At 46.1% G+C, this 24586-nt stretch overlaps 2 protein-coding genes and 1 pseudogene across 3 annotated transcripts; 2 read left to right on the forward strand and 1 right to left on the reverse strand.

Moving 5' to 3' along the window:
* Positions 1–13367: 13367 nt before the first annotated feature.
* LOC136500042 (hypothetical protein At1g04090-like) lies at positions 13368–15084 on the forward strand (annotated as a pseudogene).
* A 3954-nt stretch (positions 15085–19038) lies between these two features.
* LOC136500377 (probable 26S proteasome non-ATPase regulatory subunit 3) lies at positions 19039–22640 on the forward strand. Of its 2 annotated transcripts, none has more exons than XM_066495714.1 (8): positions 19039–19278; positions 19380–19585; positions 20635–20772; positions 20850–20986; positions 21078–21132; positions 21223–21333; positions 21545–21784; positions 21862–22640. In XM_066495714.1, exons 1-8 carry the CDS (start codon positions 19188–19190, stop codon positions 22372–22374), a joined length of 1491 nt encoding a protein of 496 aa, XP_066351811.1. In that variant the 5' UTR covers positions 19039–19187; the 3' UTR covers positions 22375–22640. The 2 variants fall into 2 exon arrangements, with proteins under 2 accessions (XP_066351811.1, XP_066351812.1); XM_066495715.1 differs by having other exon boundaries at positions 19041–19278; positions 19395–19585.
* A 502-nt stretch (positions 22641–23142) lies between these two features.
* On the reverse strand, positions 23143–23553 carry LOC136500494 (stigma-specific STIG1-like protein 3). Its single transcript, XM_066495851.1, has one exon. The coding sequence runs from the start codon at positions 23551–23553 to the stop codon at positions 23143–23145; it is 411 nt and encodes a 136-aa protein (XP_066351948.1).
* Between the last annotated feature and the right edge of the window lie 1033 nt (positions 23554–24586).

Consider the following 24586-nt stretch of genomic DNA (forward strand, 5'->3'; position numbering starts at 1 on the left):
AGAATTTTTAGGGATGGCTTTGAATTTTAACATGGTGTATATTAAAGTTGTAGTACTCAATGCGATATATAATTTTTGACAAGCTTATTTTTTTATTTGGAATCATTTATAGTCCATAAGTTATTGAATATCGAGATTTATATTTAAAAAAATCAAACTCTAATAGAGAGCTATGCTCTATACCGAAATTTTCATTTAAAATTACTTAGGGGCTTAAATATTCAATGTAAGATTTTTAAAAGTAATAAAAAGGATACCATTATTGTTGTTAGTTAAAAATTAAAGTGTAGTTCTATAATAGAGAGGAGAGGCACGAGGTAAGAGTTTACGGGAGTAGCCATGCTTCCCCACGATCGAAATTGAACCAAGGGAATATTTTTACCTAGGTTTTTTTTCCCGATCCCCTGAAATGAACCTCAAGAAAAAGTACTGTTTACACTAACTACTCAAACTAGGTAGACTACCGGCCGTGGTCTACTGGTTGTTGGTCTCTCCATTTCTACCTATCATTCGTAGATCACGTTACATTTAACTATTGACGGATCGACCAATCGATGCCTCTTTGATCCGGTCGTCAGTTACTCAGTTTTATTTATGTGCTCTTGCTGTCCACAATAGCCACGATCGGCCAATCACCTATGCCGATTATCAGCCTGTTCGGTTGGCTGGTTCGTATCGTTGCTGGTTCGTGAAAAAGTACTGCTGGCTGGTTTGTGTGAGAGAAAAATATTGTTCCGGTTGAAATTTACGATCGTTTACGACAAGCCACAGCCAAACGACCAGACTGTATACATTTGGAATTGGTACACGATGTCGGGTTCAGGCTTAAACTATTCTCACCATTTTTTTTTGGTCTCCACTCAAATCTTCTCCTTCGTCTTCAACTTCGGCACACACACCTGAGAATAAGGCTAAGGGTACCCGCAGCAGTAAGAGTCAATTGCTAGCTTTAAACTAACATCTCCAATAGTATTAGCTTTTAGCAATGACTTATAGTATGATTAGACTCACATGACACTCTCACATGTTTTTGAAATGCGTGTATAAGCCTAGCTCTTGATTAAGAGCTAGCTTCTCTCTTCTATTAAAATATGAAAGAAATGCTTAGAGCTAGCTTATGAACCAACCGTTGCGGGTGCCTAATAATATAGACAGCAAGCCGGCTATAAGGATCTTTGCAGCCTTCTCTCAGCCCACCTATATAGTGGTTAGCTCTTTACTATTAATACATGGTCCACTTATCTCTCTTACAAAGTTTCTCAGTTCTTATGTCTAAGCCAGCTATAAATTTACAGCTCACTTCTCCTCTCTCCTCCGCCTCAGTATTCGGACTTACTATTATACTTTGCTCAAATTACCAACGAACTGAGATCTCGCGAGCTTGCACGACGCTGCACGTACTAGCCGTATGCCTTCCCTTGTCAGCTGGAGTAGAAGGCAGGGCAGCTCGATGCCTCGATCAGAAGCTGACGGGACCTATGCGTGAACCAGATTCCTCCGTGTGTGTCGTCGTCCTGCTTTGGACGACAGCTAGCAGCAGACAGAAACCAGGCCATCGGTCCGGTCCCCGGGGCGGTCGACCTGCACCTGCAGCTAGCTTCCCACACTGGATGCCCCTGCCGCCGCCGCATGCATGTACTACGGTGGCGCGCTGGCGGTACGTTGTGGGCAGCCGGCACCCGATCGTACGTCGTCGTCGACGACGTAGAGTGAGTCCAGTGGGCAGTGGCCGTCTGTCTGCTGGTCCGTTCCGACGAGCCCACGCCGCCATCTACCACCTCTCTCCTCTGCGGGGCGCGGTAGTGTCAGTGGCCGTCAGTCGCTGCACTGCACGCACGTGCTTCGACTACTCGCTCTCGTCGCTAGGTACTTCTCCGGTGCCACGTCCGCAGGCATCCCTCGCCGCGGCACGGGTATAGCCGCCGCCGTCCGCCGGTGTTCGGAGGAGCCGCGCGCCGCGCGCGGAGTGAACATGCATTTGCAATCTCCCGGTCCACAAAACCTTTGTGTCGCTCTCTCCCTGCTCGTTAATGGTGATCTCCATTCTCGATCGATCACTCATGATCATGGTCATGGAGGAAAGGACAAAGGAGGATGAGGCGCTGAATGAGCAGCAAATTAATGATGATCGAATCTTAGTTGGGACGACCAGGACAGCAGTACTATCAGTGTATAACTACTCAGTGAATCCTGTAATTTTAATTCTAGCTAAATATGTTTGCATAAATAAGAATTGTTCGGACTCATAAAAGTTTCTGGATCCGCTAATGGGTATGCCAAGCAGACGTGTTCGATCATCGCTCGATCAATCGGTTTCGTAGAAAACGATTTTGAGCCAGACAGTAGAACCAAATTAATTACTAAAACTATAGCTGTCGACGATCGAACGAGAAATCGACAGTGATGGGAGAGGGAGAGTAACCCGGCCGGGACCTCGAACACGACTCGATCGATGGATCCAGTCATGGATCGGAGAGACCACACACACACACGGTCCTGTACTACTGTTTTCCAGTGTACAATGACAGTACGTAGTGATCCCGATCAACCGAGATCTACCTATTCGGCTATTAGCTGAAGAAGAAGATCAGTCCGTATCCGTACACGTAAGCAGAGAGCGAGGCAGATAGTTATCTCTGAACGACATCGCGCTCTACGTACGTACTGGTTGGTTGCTGCTGGTCTCATCTCTGTACACTTCGCGTCGTCGTTGGGGGCGTCGTTGCATTGCGTCTTGTCAGGGCTCCGATCCACCGGTTACTGGCGTACGTACATATACGATCGAAAAATAATGCCCGGTCGCCGGTCGGCCACCTCCGAGAGAGCTACGACCTTGAATGATCCATCGGTCCTCTCGCGACGTCGCGGTGTCCCGTGTAGCCAGCCTGCCCGGCCCTGCAGTGCCCAGCTACCTCGATGGGGGAGGACGGAAGGTGATGGCTGGCGTGATGGATGCATGGGAATCTGGACGCGCGATCCTCGTGCGCGACTAGACAAAGATTAAACGCCGAGCGGAGGTCAAATCTCTCTTTCTCTGTCCACGTACCTACCACGGCGCGAACCTTCGGATCATGAGTAGGACTAGTACAGTATAAAATATAGTAGCGCATGCGGCCGAGAACAGTGTATTGTAAAGAGGTTTTGTCGTCCCTTCCACGGCGCGTGTGCCGTCGCCGTACTCCGATCCGTCTATCAGAGACACAGAGGGGACGCATGCAGGGTATGATGACGGTCCCCATGCTGATAGGTCCAACGATCGAGCTGCAGGCTGCAGCTAGCTTTCCGCCCGGCTGCACAGAGACAACGAGATATGCCCGGCACGGCAGGTGCCAGTTGCGCCGCGCATCGGTGTCCGCAGGGCCCCGGCCGGCCGGCCCGTCTCCGGCGAGACCACACAGCCCCCACAGGCCACGGCCATCATTTATGTTTCGGGCTCCGGACAGACGGAGCATTTTTTTTAAGAATTATATTAGATAATAGTTGGTATATCAACACGGTTACAAGCACACTGGATTACATAGATATCCATAAACTGAATTTTATCTAAATTATACCCACGCTCCATATCTCAAAATCCAACAGGTACGACGCTTTGCAGTATAGACTGATCGCACGACAAACACTCGGCAAAAGGCCTGAGAATAGATGCCCAATTAACGACGCCCAACATTCATGTAGACGGAGTTGAGAAACTTCTTTCTTTCTAGTGTCTTTCTTCTTCTTCTTCTTCTTTCTGCCACCGAAGAATGAAGAAGACTGATCTAAAACTTATTCTTCCTAGTCATTCGTTGTGGCCTGATCTAACCACAATAAAATGGAGAAGGGATCAGAAAAAATTATTCCATGGCGGCGACACCATCTCCGCCTTGATGTCGCCATCCGGAAATAAAAGTCTCCATGTCGTCATACCGGTGAGGATGCTGACGCCGTAGTTGTTGCCCTCATCTTCAACAGAGCCGCCGTGGAGAAAACGCATCCACCCTGCCCTCTCGCCGTCGCCGGAGAGGAGGAGGAGGAGATAAATCCCTGAAATCAAGAAACTTGGCATGGAGAAACCTTAACCCTAAGAACTCGATCTACCAGAAAAATTTATTAAAAACGATGGAGCCCCACCCCTTCCGTCCTCCGGCGATACGCCGGATGGGGACGGAGGTGGACCAACGATGGTGGAGGCGGGTGACGGTGGCGGCGATAGGAGAAGCGATGTTTCACGCACATAAAGGAGACAAATGGCATTTCCTTATTACGGACAGACGAAGCATCCGGACGCCTGCGCCCACATCTATTTCGCATGCCTGCAGCAGTTTTCCATGCTCACGTGGGGCCTGTGCTACCCCGAACGTCATCAGCATCGAGAAGAGGGGGAGAGGGCGATGGATGCCAACAGGCGCTAGGAGGAGGAGACACCAAGGCGAGACAGCAGAAAAACGACGAGAGAGATGCAATACCTGATCTACTTTTGAAACATTCAGATGCGACACTTCCAACATACGTCTGAAGACACATGAAACACTTGCAAAAACACATGAAAAACTCTTAAAAACCACTATACGCAATATCAAGATAAAACACTTGCAACATATGGGTGAAACATATGCAACATCTAAATAAATATAGTTGCAACATACATCTGAAAGAAAACGAATGATACATTGGGAACAGAAGCTTGCAACAGCTTGTACAACCATTGCAACATATGCAACATTCCGATCTATTTTTGCAACATCCGTATGAAACACTTACAACATACATATGCATATATCTGAAACGCTTGAAATATACGCTTTCAATATGCGCTTTCAGCGCAACATCTCTTTGCTGCTTGAGAGAATGGAGGCTCGTCGGTGTGTGAAGTTCACCGGAGGCAACAACCCGGAACAAAGAGCAGAGAAGATGACGCCCACATCGAGTTTAAGGAGGCGACTGACGGATCTCGGAAGAAGGGCAGCCGATGGTCCTTAGCTGCCACCCTGAGTTAAGGAGCCGACGGTCCTCAACGGCCCGAGACGTAGGAGAGCAAGCGTAGTCAGTGTGGCAGGGCGGGCAGCGCAATGCCGAGTCGAAGCAGCGAGGAGGCGGTGGGGGCGCGCGGCTACGCTGGTGGCCTGTGGGGCTACGGGCGATGGCGCAGCACGCGGGGCACGACGCGGTGGGAAAGGGAGAGGGCCACGAGGCAGGAAGATCGATTCTTTCTTTAAAGCTCTCGAGCGGATAGGAATGGGTAACTGGGCTAGCATCAGGGCCCCGAGCGTGCGGGTAGATGCAGCTTGACAGCATTGCCGTTTATATTTTCTCTGTCGGACGGTGCTACCACTGTGTGCCTACGTCAGCGGCGCAATTTCTTATTTTTAATTTATTTTTAGTTCTGTTTTAATATTAACCTCTCTCTAGTTTTATTTTTAAAACTAACCTCTTTGACTGCCCGATGCAACTGGTACGGAAAAAATATAATACGGCGTCATCCTTAATTTCATTCCTGCGGTCGTTCACCAAAATCAATTCCAGCGAACGATCCGACCAAGCCGCACGCCGAGCGTGCACCTGTGCCACCGTTGCATGTGTCTGACGTTATTTAAAAAAAAAAGCAAAATATTTATTTGAAAATGCTATAACTTCTTAATTGTGTATCTATTTTTAATTCCGTCTGCACCGGCATATTCTGCGCGACGAGACGAACAAAACTAGACCCCACTTGCATATATTTCAAAAAATTTTATTTTAGTAGTAATTTATGTGTATTATCTTATAATATATAATTTATAATATATAGCTTATAAGTATAACTTATAACACAACTTAATATCCCAGTCATTCTTTAAATACTTTCCTTATTTTGCAATACTAAAAAATGATCCTCAAGTTAATATCCCAGTCTTTCTTGACAACTTGATTCTTCAGTTATTGGAATATTTATATGAAGTTGATCAATCCTTCTCGCTTCTAGAAATCACATGTGAACAAATTATTTGGCAGATGTAACATCCCGCTCATTGGCCGAATGGGCCAAATCACGATTCGGGTCGGGTACTGTAGCTACAAGGCGACTGCAACATCAGGCTACTGTAGCCCCGAACCGAACTCCGACGAGCTCGGACTGTACCGTCGCGGTACTTTTCAACGGGTTACAAACCGTGAATTCAAGATAGCCGGACCGACTTAAAAGTCAGAGTCAGATACGCATAATAATCTTTGGTTAATTGTTTTTCTCAAAGCGAGAACGAAAGTACAAGTGGGTTGGTACATAGGTGGAGCCTACCCCTCATAGAGTGGGCTTGGGCCATGCGCCGAGCCTAGATGTTACAGCAGAGCACACAGTGTGTCGATGATCTGGATAAATATCTTGGATCTGATGATAATCATACCGTTGATCTTATCTCTCTTATCGAAGGTGCAATTTTTTCTTAGCTTCTTTTGTTCAATCTTTTTTTAGTTTTCTTGTTGCACATAACTTATAGTTATTAATTTTGTGTCTAACTTTTATATGTAGCTTTATACACATCTGTTTTATTTCTAACTTTCTGAACAAAACTTTTATGTCTAACTTTCTGCACATAACTTTTGTCTTAATTTTTGGACATAACTTGTATCTATTAACTCTCATTTCTAACTTTGCGATGATTTTTTTGAAAAAACATTTCTGGAATGTAATTGTATGTTGTTTTCTAGGTGAGAATAATGTGTCTAAAAATGTCATTATCATGCGTCCTAAAGAACACTTTGACGCTACTTTTTTACTACCATTGCTAGCAACTTTATCTCATAGAGAATCTTCTAGTCGTGCTGATGGGGAACAAGAAGTGTGCACAATACATGTTTTAAGTGCATACAATTGTAATAATGTTAGTGTTACAGATTATTTCATTCACAATCAACCGAGACCAAGTGTACCATATAAGTCAGTTGGAAATTTGGAAATTTTTGGTATTGCTGCTAATCCACAACATGAATTATATGAAAATTTTCCTCCAGTTCTCTGTGGAAAAGCATGCAAAATCGTTTCAAGGCTTGTGCACAAATATGATTGATGAAGAAATTGAAAACATTGAAAAACTGAAACTGAATGGACAAGGTGAACAGAATGATCAGCATGTTTCCGTTCAGGTCAAAATTATACATGTGTGCAAGTTATACATCCATCAGATATTGAATATAAGTTCTCATGTCTATGCTACCTAACTTAGTCGATTAACTTATTCTACAGAGTATGTATCTAACTTGTGCTTTCATGTGTATGGTACCTAACTTATTTGAATAAGTTATTGTACGGAGTTATATGTCTAACTTTTGTTTCCATGTGTATGCTACCTAACTTATTTTGATTAACTTACTATTAAGAGTTATGTTTTTAACTTATGTTTTCATGTGTATGTTAGATAGTCATCTTACTTTCCTATTGACTTATGTTTTTTCTTCTGTTGTCAACTTTTATTTTGTATTTGTTATTTTAAATATTAAAATATTTTGTAAATCTTCCAATTGAAAAAATAGATATGCTCAATGTCATAGTTATATAGATGCTGAGACTATCGCTACAGAAGTTATGAAAGTTATTTATTTATCTGATTTTAGAAGTTTGCATCAAATTATGGAATTTATTGTGTAGTATACTCTCTCTGTCCCTAAATATTTGTCGTTTTCACTTCCTAAGAAACAACTTTGACTAAATATATATTAAAAATATTAATAATTATGGTACATAATTAGTATCATTGGATAGATATTTGAATCTAGTTTTTTATCAAATTTATTTGAAGACATAAATGTTACACGTATTTTCTATAAATCGAATCAAACTTATTGGCACACAAATTGTGGTGACACATATTTAGGGACATACATTGGCGGACCCAACACTAGGGCTACTAGGGCCGTGGCCTTAGTCGTGGCCCAAGTAACAAGTAAGCAATTCTTCAAATTTTTTGGCCCATCAGACATCAGCCCAACCAAGAAGTCCAAGCCAACCCAAGGAATAGGGCAGCGCTCGCCTGCGTCTGGACGGAGTCTCGCCGCCTCGCATGCTTGATGGCGTGAGTCGCGTCTGGAGTCGCGCTGCTCCGAGCCGTCGTCTACGGCCAGGTGCATCGCCCGTGTAAGGAAAATGGATCCTAGGCCTATTTACTTTGGATTTTTGTGTTTGATGACCAACACAAATAAATTGGACTAAAGAATTTGCAAGTGTTTATTTTGTAGTTCAATAGGGTGCAAGATGTGACTTGGACGAAGGCGACGTGATGATCCGATGATCAACACCTTAAGCAAGACCTTAGAAGCATAAGAGAAGATCCAAGATATCCAGCAGAGTCCAAGCACAAATATTGGAACCAAGCTAGACGCAAGATCATGAAGAAACGAGCTCACAGATGTGACCGGACGCTGGACCGGACGCTGAAAGCATAGTGACCGGACGCTCTGATCAAGAGGCTCGGCAGTAGCAGCGACCCGATGCTGAACAAGCAAAACGACCGGACGTAGGACAACAGCGTCCGATTGAGTACAAAAAGGTTCTAGAGCGGTGAAATTGTGACCGGACGCTGGCAGCGTCCGATCAGTTGATCACGGCTCTAACGGTTGGGACAACCGGACGTGTTCCGATCAGGACGGCCTGAGCGTCCGGTTAGTAGCAGAAAAGCGGGATTTCGGCCGGAAGCTTGATAGTGAAGACGGCGGGGAGCATCTAGGTAAGGCTTGCTAAAAGGCACGTCGGAGACCCACTTACGCGTGGGCAAGGCCCGAGGCTATCCATGGAGTTACCCAACCGGGAGCTTGGCCCTTGCGAGGGACTCCAACGAGGACTAGGGGGAAGCTTGACGCTTCTCGATACCTCGATAAAAATACCGGAGTCGTCGATAGGAGTTTGCATATCTCTACCTTGCTATTTAGCTTTCAGCATTTACATTGATTGCATTACTCCTTTTGCGGTAGAGATAGCAACACACTAGCAAAACTGTAGCTGCACATTTTGATAGTTTATCTTTTGCATAGGTTTTGCTAGAGTTAAAAAAGTGTCTATAGTTTAGAGTTAGATTTTTAAGTTGCCTAATTCACCTCCCCTCTTAGGCGTCACTGGTCCACTACAGCCCATCAATACTCACCCCCTATGCTTCTACTCTCCGCCCTTGGCCGGCTCGCCCCCTCCGCTATGCACTCCAACCTTGGCAGGTCTCCGGCTGCCTGGCCGGCCGCTGCCCAATGCCCTAGTGGTGGCTGCCCATCGCGCTCGCTGCCCAGCGCCCCAGTGGTGTCCGCCCCGACCTCGGTCAGCTGGCCATCGCTCGCTAGGCAGCTAGGGCGCTGCGCCGCTGCCCGCTGGGCGCTGGCCAAATCAAGCAGGACCAGACGAACAGGAAGACAGAAGCAGAGCCCTGGTTTGCATCTGGTTTCCCAATTTCAATTTTTCAACCCTTTGTTGCAGTTTGTATTTTGAAAAGTTTCTATTCCAGTTACATTCTAAAATTATAGTTTAGAAGATGAAGAGGACCAAACTTCAGCGTCATATTTGTATCGAGTTCCTAAACAAGAGGGGGCTGCTGAACAACAGACTTTCTTTGAGACTCCTCTCAATTGCAAATTTTCTTTGAAAATAGTTGTTTTTCTACATGACATAGATTATGGTGTAGTTTTAGGTTTTTGGCTGCTAAAATTTTGCCCTAGTCTTGGCTAAATTTTGGGTCCGCCACAGGGGACAGAGGAAGTAGGTTGTAAAAGTTACTTTTATTTTGCTCCCCCGTCCTTTTTTAAACCATTTTCCTATGTTCCTGAATGATTAGTTTCTGAAAAGAAAAAATGCTGATGAAATCTAAAGAGAATGTTATTCTCGCAGGCATTTTCAAAATGTAAATTTTGCGTTAAAAGAAAAGGTAGTATTGTATAACTTAGAGCATCTCCAAGAGTTCCCTAAACCTCCTCCTAATCCTAAGTTTTTAGAAAGATCCACAAAAAAATCCATCTCCAACAACTCCTAATATAATCTCCTAATATTTTATGAGTTGGAAAAAATCCCCCTCCTCTGCATAACTTTACGCGTCCGTAGCCTCATGCGTATCCTTCGACTCCCGCTCGGTTTCCTTTGCCTCCCACACGTGTACCTACACCCGAACGAGCCTTACTTCCCTTCAGTCGATGACATGGTTCTTCGAGAATGGCGCGCTGTTGTACCAAAAGGGCAGCAAGACCCCGATGCCGGTGGCCGCCAACGGGTCGAACCTCCCGCAGGGCGGTGGCAACTGACGGCGGGTACTGGCTCGACCTGCCTAGTGGACGACAACTAGAGGGAGAAGGTCAAGAAGGGAGACCTCGCCGGTGCGAAGGTGTATGTGCAGGTGAAACCGATGCTCGGCGGGACGGTGACCTGACCTCGCTGTGTGGATCTTCTACCGGTTCAACGGGCCAGCATGCGCCAAGGTTGGGCTCATCCCGTCGATCCAGCTCGGCAAGATCGATGAGCACGTCGACGACTAGGAGCACGTGTGTTTTATTAGGTGATTAGCATAGGTGCTTTGCGAAGTGCTTAGGTTGATTAGACCACCTGCTTATGCACTTGCTCTAGGTTTAGGCCTAGTGTTTAGTGAGGTTTGCATACCTCTTACCACTCGATGCTTGCGCGCACCATTGTTGTACATTGAAGGGGCTTGTAGTCTTATGAGATCACACCAACCGCGTTTGTGGTGTGGCCACCACCGTGTACCAGAGGGAACAAGGCTCGCGACATTTCAATCGAAAGCTTGATAGTGAAGACGGCGGGGAGCATTCGGGTAAGGCTTGCCAAAAGGCACGTTGGAGACCCACTTACGCGTGGGCAAGGCCTGAGGCTATCCACGGAGTTACCCGACTGGGAGCTTGGCCCTTGCGAGGGGCTCCAACGAGGACTAGGGAAAAGCTTGACACTTCTTAATACCTCGGTAAAAATACCAAAGTCGACGATGGGAGTTTGCATATCTCTACCTTGCTCTTTAGCTTTCGCATTTATATTGATTGCATTACTCCTTTTGCGGTAGAGATAGCAACACTCTAGCAAAACTGTAGCTGCACATTTTGATAGTTTATCTTTTGCATAGGTTTAGCTAGAGTTAAAAAAAGAGGCTATAGTTTAGAGTTAGATTTTTAAGTTGCCTAATTCACCTCCTCTCTTAGGTGTCATGGTCCACTATAGCCCGTCGATACTCACCCCCTCTGCTTCTACGGTCCGCCCCTGGCCGGCTCGCCCCCTCCGCTATGCACTCCAACCTTGGTAGGTCTTCGGCTGCCCGACCGGCCGCTACCCAATGCCCTAGTGGTGGCTACCCGTCGCTCGCTACCCAGCACCCCAGTGGCATCCGCCCCAGCCCCGCTCAGCTGGCCATCGCTCGCTAGGTAGCTAGGGCGCTGGCCAAATCAAGCAGGACCAGGCGAATAGGAAGACAGAAGCAGAGCCCTGGTTTGCATCTGGTTTCCCAATTTCAATTTTTCAACCCTTTGTTGCAGTTTGTATTTTGAAAAGTTTCTATTCCAGTTACATTCTTAAATTATAGTTTAGAAGATGAACAGGACCAAACTTCAGCGTCGTATTTGTATCGAGTTCCTGAACAAGAGGGGGCTGCTGAATAACAGACTTTCTTTGAGACTCCTCTCAATTTGCAAATTTTCTTTGAAAATAGTAGTTTTTCTACGTGACATAGATTATGGTGTAGTTTTAGGTTTTTGGCTGCTAAAATTTGGCCCTAGTCTTGGCTAAATTCTGGGTCCGCCACAGGGGACAGAGGAAGTAGGTTGTAAAAGTTACTTTTATTTTGCTCCCCCATCCTTTTTTAAACCATTTTCCTATGTTCCTGAATGATTAGTTTCTGAAAAGAAAAAATGCTGATGAAATCTAAAGAGAATGTTATTCTCGCAGGCATTTTCAAAATGTAAATTTTGCGTTAAAAGAAAAGGTAGTATTGTATAACTTAGAGCATCTCCAAGAGTTCCCTAAACCTCCTCCTAATCCTAAGTTTTTAGAAAGATCCACAAAAAAAATCCATCTCCAACAACTCCTAATATAATCTCCTAATATTTTATGAGTTGGAAAAAATCCCCCTCATCCGTGTAACTTTACACACCGTAGCCTCACGCATATCCTTCGACTCCCTCTCGGTTTCCTTCGCCCCCCACACGTGTACCTGCACCCGAATGAGCCCTAGTTCCCTTCGTCGATGACGTGGTTCTTCGAGAATGGTGCGCTGTTGTACCAAAAGGGCAGCAATACCTAGATGCCGGTGGCCGCCGACGGGTCGAACCTCTCGTAGGGCAGTGGCAACGACGGCGGGTACTGGCTCGACCTACCGGTGGACGACAACCAGAGGGAGAAGGTCAAGAAGGGAGACCTCGCCGGTGTGAAGGTGTACGTGCAGGCGAAACTGATGCTCGGCGGGACGGTGACCGACCTCGCTGGTGTGGATCTTCTACCGGTTCAACGGGCCGGCACGTGCCAAGGTCGGGCTCATCCCGTCGATCCAGCTTGGCAAGATCGACGAGCATGTCGACGACTAGGAGCACGTGTGTTTTATTAGGTGATTAGCGTAGGTGCTTTGCAAAGTGCTTAGGTTGATTAGACCACCACTTTATGCGCTTGCTCTAGGTTTAGGCCTAGTGTTTAGTGAGGTTTGCATACCTCTTACCACTCGATGCTTGCAGCGCACCATTGTTGTACATTGAAGGGGCTTGTAGTCTTACGAGATCACACCAACCGCGTTTGTGGTGTGGCCGCCACCGTGTACCAGAGGGAACAAGGCTCGCGACATTTCAGTCGGAAGCTTGATAGTGAAGACGGCAGGGAGCATTCGGGTAAGGCTTGCCAAAAGGCACGTTGGAGACCCACTTACGCGTGGGCAAGGCCCGAGGCTATCCATGGAGTTACCCGACCGGGAGCTTGGCCCTTGCGAGGGATTCCTTGCGAGGGGCTCCAACGAGGAACTAGGGGGAAGCTTGACGCTTCTTGATACCTCGGTAAAAATACCGAAGTCGTCGATGGGAGTTTGCATATCTCTACCTTGCTCTTTAGCTTTCGCATTTACATTGATTGCATTACTCCTTTTGTGGTAGAGATAGCAACGCACTAGCGAAACTGTAGCTGCACATTTTGATAGTTTATCTTTTGCATAGGTTTTGCTAGAGTTAAAAAAAGAGGCCATAGTTTAGAGTTAGATTTTTAAGTTGCCTAATTCACCTCCTCTCTTAGGCGTCATGGTCCACTACAGCCCGTCGATACTCACCCCCTCTGCTTCTACGCTCCGCCCCTGGCCGGCTCGCCCCCTCCGCTATGCACTCCAACCTTGGTAGGTCTCCGGCTGCCCGACCGGCCGCTGCCCAATGCCCTAGTGGTGGATGCCCGTCGCTCGCTACCCAGCACCCCAATGGCGTCCGCCCCAGCCCCGCTCAGCTGGCCATCGCTCGCTAGGCAGCTAGGGCGCTGCACCGCTGCCCGTTGGGCGCTGGCCAAATCAAGCAGGACCAGGCGAACAGGAAGACAGAAGCAGAGCCCTGGTTTGCATCTGGTTTCCCAATTTCAATTTTTCAACCCTTTGTTGCAGTTTGTATTTTGAAAAGTTTCTATTCCAGTTACATTCTAAAATTATAGTTTAGAAGATGAAGAGGACCAAACTTCAGTGTCGTATTTCTATCGAGTTCCTGAACAAGAGGGGGCTGCTGAATAACAGACTTTCTTTGAGACTCCTCTCAATTTGCAAATTTTCTTTGAAAATAGTTGTTTTTCTACGTGACATAGATTATGGTGTAGTTTTAGGTTTTTGGCTGCTAAAATTTGGCCCTAGTCTTGGCTAAATTATGGGTCCGCCACAGGGGACAGAGGAAGTAGGTTGTAAAAGTTACTTTTATTTTGCTCCCCCGTCCTTTTTTAAACCATTTTCCTATGTTCCTGAATGATTAGTTTCTGAAAAGAAAAAATGTTGATGAAATTTAAAGAGAATGTTATTCTCGCAGGTATTTTCAAAATGTAAATTTTGCGTTAAAAGAAAAGGTAGTATTGTATAACTTAGAGCATCTCCAAGAGTTCCCTAAACCTCCTCCTAATCCTAAGTTTTTAGAAAGATACACAAAAAAATCCATCTCCAACAACTTCTAATATAATCTCCTAATATTTTATGAGTTGGAAAAAATCCCCCTCATCCGCGTAACTTTACGCGCCGTAGCCTCGCGTGTATCCGTTCGACTCCCGCTCGGTTTCCTTCGCCTCCCACACGTGTACCTGCACCCGAACGAGCCCTACTTCCCTTCATCGATGACGTGGTTCTTCGAGAATGGCACGCTGTTGTACCAAAAGAGAAGCAAGACCCCGATGCCAGTGGCCGCCGATGGGTCGAACCTCCCGTAGGGCGGTGGCAACGACGGCGGGTACTGGCTCGGCCTGTCGGTGGATGATAACCAGAGGGAGAAGGTCAAGAAGGGAGACCTCGCCAGGTGCGAAGGTGTACGTGTAGGCGAAACCGATGCTCGGCGGGACGGTGACTGACCTCGCGGTGTGGATCTTCTACCGGTTCAACGGGCCGGCACGCGCCATGGTCGGGCTCATCCGGTCGATCCCGCTCGGCAAGATTGACGAGCACATCGACGACTAGGAGCACGTGACGCTGTGCGTGAGCAACTTCTCCAGCGAGCTGCTCCGGATGTACTTCTCGCAGCACAGTGGGGCCCTGGGTGGATGCGTCGTGGCTAGAGTACCTCGACGGGAACAAACCGGTGGTGTACGCGTCGCAGCATGGGCACGCGTTCTACCCGAACGCCGGGGCAGTGCTGCAGGGCAACACGAGCCTGGGCATCGGGATCCGGAACGACTGCGCCAGGGGGAGCAGGCTGGACACCGGCGTCGGGCAGTGCGAAGTGGTGTCGGCGGAGTACCTCGGCGTCAAGGAGCCGGCGTGGCTCGGGTTCGAGCGCGAGTGGGGACCGCGGGAGGAGTACGACATCGGGCGCGAGATCAACCGCGCCGCGAGGATCCTGCCGCGTTCGGTGAGGGAGCGGCTAGCCAAGCTGGTGGAGAAGGTGCTCGTCGAGGAAGGGCTGACAGGTCCCAAGATGCATGGTAACTGGAGATACGACGAGAGGGAAGCTTGATTCTAGAAACCTTGCAAGGCAGTCTGCGGGCTGTGACGGGGTGTGGCCGGCTAGGAGATGGTCACGGCCGGCTAGGAGGTGGCGTCGGTCGACTGGGAGGAGGGCGTGGCCGGTTGGAAGGTGGATGCGGCTGGCTGGAAGGAGGCGGCATGCGGCTGGGTGGTTGCCGTGGCAGGCTGGACGATGGCGGCGGCGGCAGGGAGCTCGCGGTCTCAGGGTTCGTTGCGCCCTGCGTGATGGAAAAGAAAAAAAAGCCGCAACATAATTCGTGTGGGCCTTAAATTTAATTTTTTAGATATCATTTATTAGAAACTCTTGGAGATGACATTTTTTCCCCAAATCTTTTTAGGAGTTGCCAAACTACAAGTTTTTAGAAGAAAAAAGTAGGGAACTCTGGAGATGCTCTTAGCACTGTTAAGTTATCAGAAATGCTATACAACACACGTGTGTTTTAGCACAAAAAAACATATGGATTTTAGTCCACCAGATCGTTGTCTCGGTTTATCCGTGTCCGTCAGATCTGCGTCCGTCAGGCACCAGCAGCGCACCAGCAGATCTGCGCTTCGAACGACCCATGACGCGACACCAGCAGAGGCAGCAGTGCACCAGCAGCACCAGCAGCGCAGCACCGGCACCGGCTAGGGGATCACGACGCGACGACCCATAAAGAATGGGCAATGGAACCAACCCCTCTGTATTTTGTCCTTCCATAGAAAAAAGTTTTCTATGATATGTGATTTGTGATATGTGGATCTGTGATCTTATGATTGTCTGGAGGTAGAAGAAGGCTAGAGGTAGAAGAAGAATGGAGGCTATTGGATCTTAATCTTATGGTGTAAAAAAAATCATGTATTGGAATTGTATAAAACACATGGTTGTGCAGTAGACAGACTCAAGTTATTCGTCGAAGTTATGTCGTCTAATTCAGTTTATCTAAGTTATGTGCGCATGGTTCTCAAAAATAAAAATAAAAGGAAAATGTGGAAGCGCGTGAGATCCAATACGTCCACATCTCGTATGTGCGCGAAAAGAGAATGGAATGCCGTTGCGCTCCCACCAGAAAAGAAAAAGAGAATGGAATATCATCAGACTTTCCTAAAATGATATCGAATGAATGCTTTCGTAACTATGTTGGTCGGAGAATCGGTGGTTGGATTCATTTTGAATGGATGTTCGCCCATCAGTGGTGTCGGGCACCATATACATTGGCGCGGCAGGCTTACCAGCTTGGCGGTCCAAGCCACGACAGATGTCAGCACTGCACCCCCTGGTGCGGCGACCTTGCCGTGCCAACCCGCCTGGCCGGCAAGGGCGTACACAGAGCCGCGCGCCAGCTTCCGTTTTCTCTGCCTCCTCTGTTCTGCTTGATCCAGCATGCGGACACTGTCGTTGCCGCAGCCTGCCACTCGGCACCGTTGGAAATCTGGGCCAATACGTCGTTTTGGGGCCAGATTTCAATGAATCGATAAACTTTTACGATTAATTGTAATCTATTTGTTGCAATCAATGCCGTTGCATTTACTATTTTTGTATGCTTAGATTTATTTCTCTGAATTCTCTGTGCGTGTGGAAGTACTTTTCTGGTTTAAATTAGGTTCAGTTTTTTTTTGGTAAAAAAAGAACAAAACTTTTTTTTGGGCACAGTAACGACCTTTCGGCCTGCTTCTCTTTGTTTTGGACCGAGCCCAGCTCGAGGGCCTGATGCTGCAGCAGCCCATTCCCAGGTCCCCTCCCTCCTCCAACATTGCCCCCCTCCGCCGCACCCGCTCCCCTCCCTCCTGCAACATCAAATCATTAAACCGCACGGAACGGGACAAACACGGCAGAAAGCAAGATCTATATTCCACGGAAAATCCACAAAAATATCGCACAAGAATCGTCAACAGATCATAGGGGTGTGAATACGAGACGGAGAACCACAATAACAACGTTGGATTCACACAACAGAAGTGATAGAATTGAATAGAAATTCACAACCCTAGAAATCGCCAGTAGATTGCCCGCCCCCCTCCGCCGCGCAGGTTCCCCACCCTCCTCCTAGCCTCGAGAGAAATGAATAGAAAACAGAGCGACTCTCGAGATTAAAAAATATAAAAAAAAGATAAAAGGCCGCCGCAACCCACAAACTCAGCCCGTGTGCGGAGGGGGTGCTAGCACGAATCGCAACGCGCGATCGGAGGAACAGAAAAACGTGTGTGCGAAGGACAACAAAACACACCGTCATCGTATAGCATTCCTGTTTTTATATCTCTCTTAGTCTTCCAAGGACTCTTTAATGTTTATTCGCTATACTCTGATAGTTTATCATAATTTTTCTTCTGTGAAAAAAAATCATGAGAATGCTACCATATATTCTATTTAGAGAGCCATACCGGAGAACGGAAGAGATAGAGAATGTCCTCAGAAAGTCTATTGAATCATGTTTTTTTTATTTGTTTTTAAAAATTTGTAATAAAGAGACATGCAGAGTTCCTTGCAGACGCTCTAACTAATTAGCAAGATAGCTCACGCAAATAGAGTGGATAGTTGGGATTTTTTTTATATATGCTTTCATTTTTGTTTACTTGAAAATATGTTCTTCCAAACAGTTTTGTTTTTTTGGTTCATACAACCATCGTTTTTCTTTTCTCTTCTTCATCCCTACCCTATCTGTGCAAATTATGTCAATGCCAAATCAAGGTAGCCTTAAGATTCTTTTGTGTTGAGCTCCAATACTCAATAAGACCATTATTGCCCAAGTATCTCACAATTTCTTTAATTCCTTGGCTTCTTCTAATTTATTACCTTGCGCATCCTATTCTAAATTCGTCTTGCTCCCCCCCCCTAAATTATCGTCGAACTCATAAGAATGTTGTCAGTGTATTTTGGAGTCACTTACTACATGATGTAGTCGCTAGTCGACTTGTCGTCACACAACCATCTATTGGCTTCAAGCCTCTATGAAGAAACTATGGAACTATCAGTGGTGATCGGCTAATCTCAGGCCTACACTTCAAGCCACTCTAAAACATTTCTTCTATTTGGTTTAGACCAGAGCAAACTGAGCCTGGTCCATCTCATATGCCAAAAAATGCGACTACGGGTGAGCCCGCCTAGGACCCCTAGTGGACAGGGCTTGGACAGAGGTCTAGCTACCCATAAATTTTTTTCTTGCCCTGGGCTCGACCCAAAATATTTCTTTTTTTTGTTTTACAACTAAAAGATAGCAGGCGGCATGCTGGGTCCCAGGCTGACTCGCCCGTGGTCGTCATTTTTTGGCTCGAAATAACTAGGTTTTTTCAGCCATACCCGAAAAAATGCTCAGGTTTGATTTGGTTGTTTCCTATTTGTCGGCGTCGATAGTGATGCTACAACAAGAGTATAGATTGATATAGCGAGGCATATAGCAGGGTAGGAGAAGAAGTTGAGTAGGATCAGAAGTGATTAGATGGTTTTATTTGTGAAGCAAAAAAATTAGTGTTCGTGTTGGATAACTTTTGTGCATTTGTGTAATCCTTCCCATGTATGTCTGTGTGCTTGTTATTTTTTTTTTTATCACAATAGAAAAATCTAGTTTTAATATTGATTGAGTTCAAAATTATTACTATCTCTACATGATTTTTTGTTTGACTATTTATTTATTTATTTTACTATATCTTATGAAGCATTGATCTTAGTTCAAAAGACTCTAGTCATCATTAAAACAATAGTCCTTGATATATTGTATTTTCTAAGAAACTACTCATCTCTACTCTAAATTATCTTATATCACTAGAATTTTTTTTTAAAAAAAACCTAAAAAAGGACAGTACGCTCATTTGGAGATGATAGAAAGCCCACGGACTACGGGCAAGCCCAACAACGACGAATAGCAGGCAGCCCAGAAACGGCTGCTGAAGGGCCTGCTGGGTTTCCTTTCCGATTCCAAGTGGAGCGGGACACAACACAACAGAGCGGTGACGGAGAGCCTAGGTAACCCAACCGGAAGCGGAAGCGACCTTCTTGAGCCGGAAGCAAAAAGGCTCCATATTGCTCTCCTCGCCGATCCGCCACCACGCCACAAAATCCTCTCCTACTCGAGCAGTTCCGCTCCTCGCCGCCGCAGCCGCACCGCCACCGCCACGATGCCGGAAGACGTGCAGATGAACGACTCGGAGCCCCAGCCTGCGGCCCCAGCTCCCGCCGCCGCGGCGCCGGCGCTCTCCACACTGCACCGTAAGCTCCCTCACTCCTTTCTTCCCCTCCCCCAAAACCCTAGAGTTATCCATCTATCATCTCCGCGACCGCGAAATTCCTAAGATTTGGTGTGGCTGAAGCGGCGCTTATGTCAGATCTGAAGGAGATCGCGACCGTGATCGAGGCCGGCTCTCTGTCCAAGGAGGTCCGCCGGATCTCCCGCGCCTTCCGCCTCACCGTCGCGCTCCGCCGCCGCGTCGCCGCGCGGGACGTCTCTGCCTTCCTCGCCTTCGCGCTTCCCCCGTCCTCCGAAGCCTACGGACGCCTTACCGCCCTGGTGCCCAAGGTAAAATTCGCTTCTCCGCTATCTGCTGTTAAGCTATCACCACTAAGAGATTGGATTAGAGAAGCTAGACTTGGTACTCGCCAGATTTTGTTACGCCTGGTGGGCCTCATCGTGTAAGGATGTTACTGATGCTGCTAATATATCGCCGTATCCTAGATTGAACATACATGTATGGTGCTTGCATATTAATCACAGTATCATAGATATTGACTTGTCACTGCACAATTTGATTTTTCCATGTCCATTATAGTTGACGGAAGGCATACATGTTTTCTCCCCTGCAGTTACTTTACTTTTCATCTGAATAAGCTAGTCATGCATTCATGCTGCACTTCTAGCATCCTTATTTGTGCATTTGTTATGTAGCCTAAACTGTAAGACAAAAAAAAATGCCATCATGTATATATTCTCTTGTCACAATTGGACACACTTGCGTTATTCCTATGGACTATGTATGATTTGCACCTGTGCAGTTGGCTTTTCTAGTCCAGAGTGCTTTTTCATGCTTTAGTTTTTCTCCTGAATATATGGTAGTGTTTGGCACTGCTAGTTTCTTAGATCTACCATTACTAAGGAGTAAGTAGATCTTATAATCATTGGGATTTTCAACCTCTTGTGCTTCATGGCTTCAACTTTCAAAAGCACTTCCTTCTCAGTAACATGTGTTCATAATTTTGTTCATTGTCTTCATATACCTAGATTCTGACTTAGCTGAGGACGAATTAAAAATTCATTACTAGAGTTGAATCTTCAGAGCTTAGTTTTCCTTCTTTGTGCAACTACACCTGCAATTTTGGAAAATGGTACAGTGAATTTTTACATTTGGTGGACTCTTAATTGGTATGTGATTCTTCTGTATGTGAAGAACTGAAGAAGCTCGTGCCCTGTTAAATAGATTTTGCTATATCTGCTGCTTGTTCTGTAGTTTACTGTTAGAACCTACAATGCTATCACTCTGTTTTGTATGATAGAGTAAAAGAACAAGTGAGTTTTCTTTTTTACATTTATCACATTCATAACTCCTAATATTCATCTGTAATTTCTGTCAGGAAGATGATACTGAGATGGATGTTGATGCTGCGGCTCCGGCAACTCAGATTTCAATCAAACATGGTCTCCCTGAGATTGAAATATTTTGCTACTTGCTTGTACTGATTTTCCTTATTGATCAGAAGAAATATGATGAGGTACATCTGGAACCACTGATCTTCCTTATGTTTGATGTGTGAAACATAATAATTTGAATTTATGCTTTTGAATTAAGGCTAAAGCATGCGCAAATGTGAGCATTGCTCGCCTGAAGAACCTAAACCGGAGAACTGTTGATGTCCTGGCATCTCGTCTGTACTTTTATTACTCTTATGTGTATGAGCTTACCAACAGCCTTGCTGAAATACGTGGGTAAGTCAAATGTTTCATTCTTGCTCATTGTTCACTCCCAGGACCAATCCTGGTACTCTCTCCTACATTTGCTTTGGTTTTTTTCTTTCAGGAATCTGCTTGCTCTACACAGAATGGCAACTTTGCACCGTGACGAGCTTGGCCAGGTTAATGCTGATTTTCTGCTCGCCAGTGCTCTATTAATATGTTGTGGAATTCTGCATACCCGATTGTATGTATTTGGTTCTTGATTGCAGGAAACACTACTCAATCTCCTCCTCCGCAATTACCTCCACTACAACTTGTATGATCAAGCAGAAAAGCTTAGATCAAAGGCACCTCGTTTTGAAGCACATTCCAATCAACAAGTAATCCATTTGCTTATTCTGTTTGTTGCGATGCAGCTTTTGGATTTACTGTGTTTTAGATTTAGCACGTGCAAACCATGTATGTAACTATTTCTATTAAGAAACATCTAGTGGTTGCTCTGTTGGTGATTGAAGTATTATATTTTTCTTCAGAAAATTGATTTTGTAGGTAAGCTTTCTAAACAAATGCTACAAATTCCTTTTGTTGCAGTTTTGCCGATACTTGTTCTACTTGGGCAAAATTAGGACAATTCAGTTGGAGTACACTGATGCTAAAGAAAGCCTCCTGCAAGCTGCTCGTAAGGCACCAACAACAGCCCGTGGTTTTCGGATTCAGTGCAACAAATGGGCTATCATAGTGAGGCTGCTGCTTGGAGAGATTCCAGAGAGGACTGTTTTCATGCAGAAAGGAATGAAGAAAGCTCTGACACCTTACTTTGAGCTAACAAATGTAAGTAACTGGTCATGCATAAACTCTGGTACAATAGGTGAAATACTTTGAACTTACATCATACATGTGTCCTCCAGGCTGTCAGGGTTGGGGACCTTGAACTGTTTAGGGCCGTCGCGGACAAATTTGCAAGCACATTCAGCGCAGACAGGACTCGCAACTTGATTGTGAGGCTGCGCCACAATGTCATTCGAACTGGACTGCGCAACATTAGCATTTCTTACTCAAGGATCTCCCTTGCTGATATTGCTAAGAAGCTCAGACTAGACTCTGAGAACCCTATTGCTGATGCGGAAAGCATTGTAGCCAAGGCCATAAGAGATGGCGCAATTGACGCCACCATAGATCATGCAAATGGCTGGATGGTTTCGAAGGAAACTGGTGATGTCTACTCGACAAATGAGCCACAGATTGCATTCAACTCCAGGATTGCGTTCTGCCTCAACATGCACAATGAGGCAGTCAAGGCGATGAGATTCCCCCCTAATTCTCACAAGGAAAAGGAGAGCGCTGAGAAGCGCCGAGAGAGGCTTCAGCAGGAGGAAGAACTGGCTAAGCACATGGCTGAGGAGGATGACGATGACTTCTAAATTAGCTGCCTTTTGAGCAACCACTTGCAATGTGGAGTGGAGTTGTTCAATTTGTGAACGCCTGGTTCAAAGCAATTCCCGTGCCTCTAGTCACTCGAGTCATGCAAACGCTGAAGTTTGAAATTAATCTGCTGTAATGTTATGTTGATCAGGATTTTGTATTAATTCCATACTTGAGTTTTTGTCTCCCTGAATTGTTGAACCAGGGAATTTACCCACCATGCAAGAAACGGCTTTGTTTATTTCACATGAGTTCTCTGCTCCCAGTTCGGGCTTTTCTGAAATGCTGTATTCTGTGTGTGCTCATTATTTCCCTGTCTTAATTTAATAAATAAATTATTATTATTATTGGTTGATTGAAGTTTGATTCTAAAGCAATTGATGTTGTATATGTTTCAAAACGGTATGCTTTTTAGCCGTATGGAACATAAAAAGACGGTTCGGATGTTCGACAGCAACAAGATCGATTGCAAGTTGGAACCTACAGCTGCCTGCAAATGAATCTCTACGCTGTTCCATCGAAGTTAGTAGTGCTGCTTATGTTAAAAAAAAAAGTTTACTTTGAGATGCGTGTAAATTTACACAAGGAGTGCACAAGAACGATTCTCTTATGAAATACGCTTATTAGACGGACGGAGTAGTAGTATCGTATACTCTGCTTCTGCACATATAATATGTCGCACGTTACAGGGCGTAGTTACAGAAGCCGTTGTTGCATTTCTTGTTGATATAATATAATATATATAATATGTCGCACGTTACAGCTTATTACAGGGCGTAGTCACAGAAGCCGTTGCTGCATTTCTTGTTGCACTGGTTCCCGCACGCGCCGCAGTGGTCCTTGTCGGCGAGCAGGTCGACGCAGCGGCCGACGCAGCACGTGCTCCGATCGTGCTTGCAGACCTTGTTGCAGCTGCCGCAGTGGTCGGCGCTGGCGACCGTGTCCACGCACTGCCCGCCGCAGCACGTCGCGCCTGGGCTGCCCGGAGCGAAGCACACGGCGGCGGCTGACTTCTTGGAGCAAGCGTACGGCGACGGCGAGTTGGCAAGCAGGAAACGGCTCCTCCTGGTCCTGGCTTGTTGGCGACCTGCTGGGAGGGTACCGCCGGCGTCAGTGACCGTGCCAGCCGTTGCGGCAGCCAGCAACATCAGCAGGACGATCGCCGTGAGTTTCGCCATGGTGGAGACTACTGACGGTGGCTGACTTCTTGTAGTGATCACTGACGGTGAGTGTGTGTTTGTACGTGTGTTGGGAATGTCTCGGAAGCGAAGCGCTTATATAGAAGTGATGGATGGTGTGTGGAAGGTCAGAGGGTTAGTAGGGGTTGACTTTTGATGAAATTTGGAGTCGAGAGCAAGAGAGTCGATCGCCGCCCGGCTTGCTGCGGTTGGGTGCAAATCTGCTGATGAATTTACGGGCGCCATCACATGCATGCCATATATGCTTCAAATTACGGCGAAACAGAACAAACAGAGAATATGAACCTCCAGCGTACGTGGAATGCACCGCGTGATGCCTTCCATTTGACACACACAAATCACGCCAAGTTACCTGAAAGTACATGCATGTGCATACCTTGCTGGCTTGCTCAACAGGGAATCGAAGCATGCATATTCCCATGATTCATCGTACTTAGAGTGTGGATATTCCTCCCAGATTCAGGCGATTGAGAAACAGCGTGAAAATTAATCAATCATAAATTCACGCTAGCAAACCGTAATTTTAGTGTCACAAGAGTTAGTTTGTACTCCCTCCGTCCGTGAAAGCATGTAATTCTAGCATGCTGCTTTTGTCCAAGAAAGCATGCAATTCTAGCCGGTGCATAGGTAGTTTTGTAGGTCTAGCCGGTGCATAGTTCATATCCAACGTGTTTGGTTCGCGCGGCACGTAGTCATCCAATTGTTTTCCAGAGAACGATTTGATTCTACTAGTTAACTTATATTTGCAATTGGCCGTACGACGGAGAACTGATTGGTACCGAACAGTTCTGCAAACCAAACGCCAACGCCAGGTTCGGAGGTAGGATCGGATTGTTCCGTATCCATCTATCCGGCAAACCAAACACTCTGGTAATGTATCTAGTTCGAGTAAAAGAAAGTTCCAACCTGTTTGGTTTGGAGAGTGAATCCATTTCGCATTGGCTGGTCAGGAATCACCCTCGATTTTGTCCGACATTTTTTTTAGAATGACTTCGTCCAAGATTAGCTCGTT

Source organism: Miscanthus floridulus, chromosome 13 (genome assembly GCF_019320115.1).
Source record: "Miscanthus floridulus cultivar M001 chromosome 13, ASM1932011v1, whole genome shotgun sequence".
In the NCBI taxonomy this organism is placed as follows: Eukaryota; Viridiplantae; Streptophyta; class Magnoliopsida; order Poales; family Poaceae; genus Miscanthus; species Miscanthus floridulus.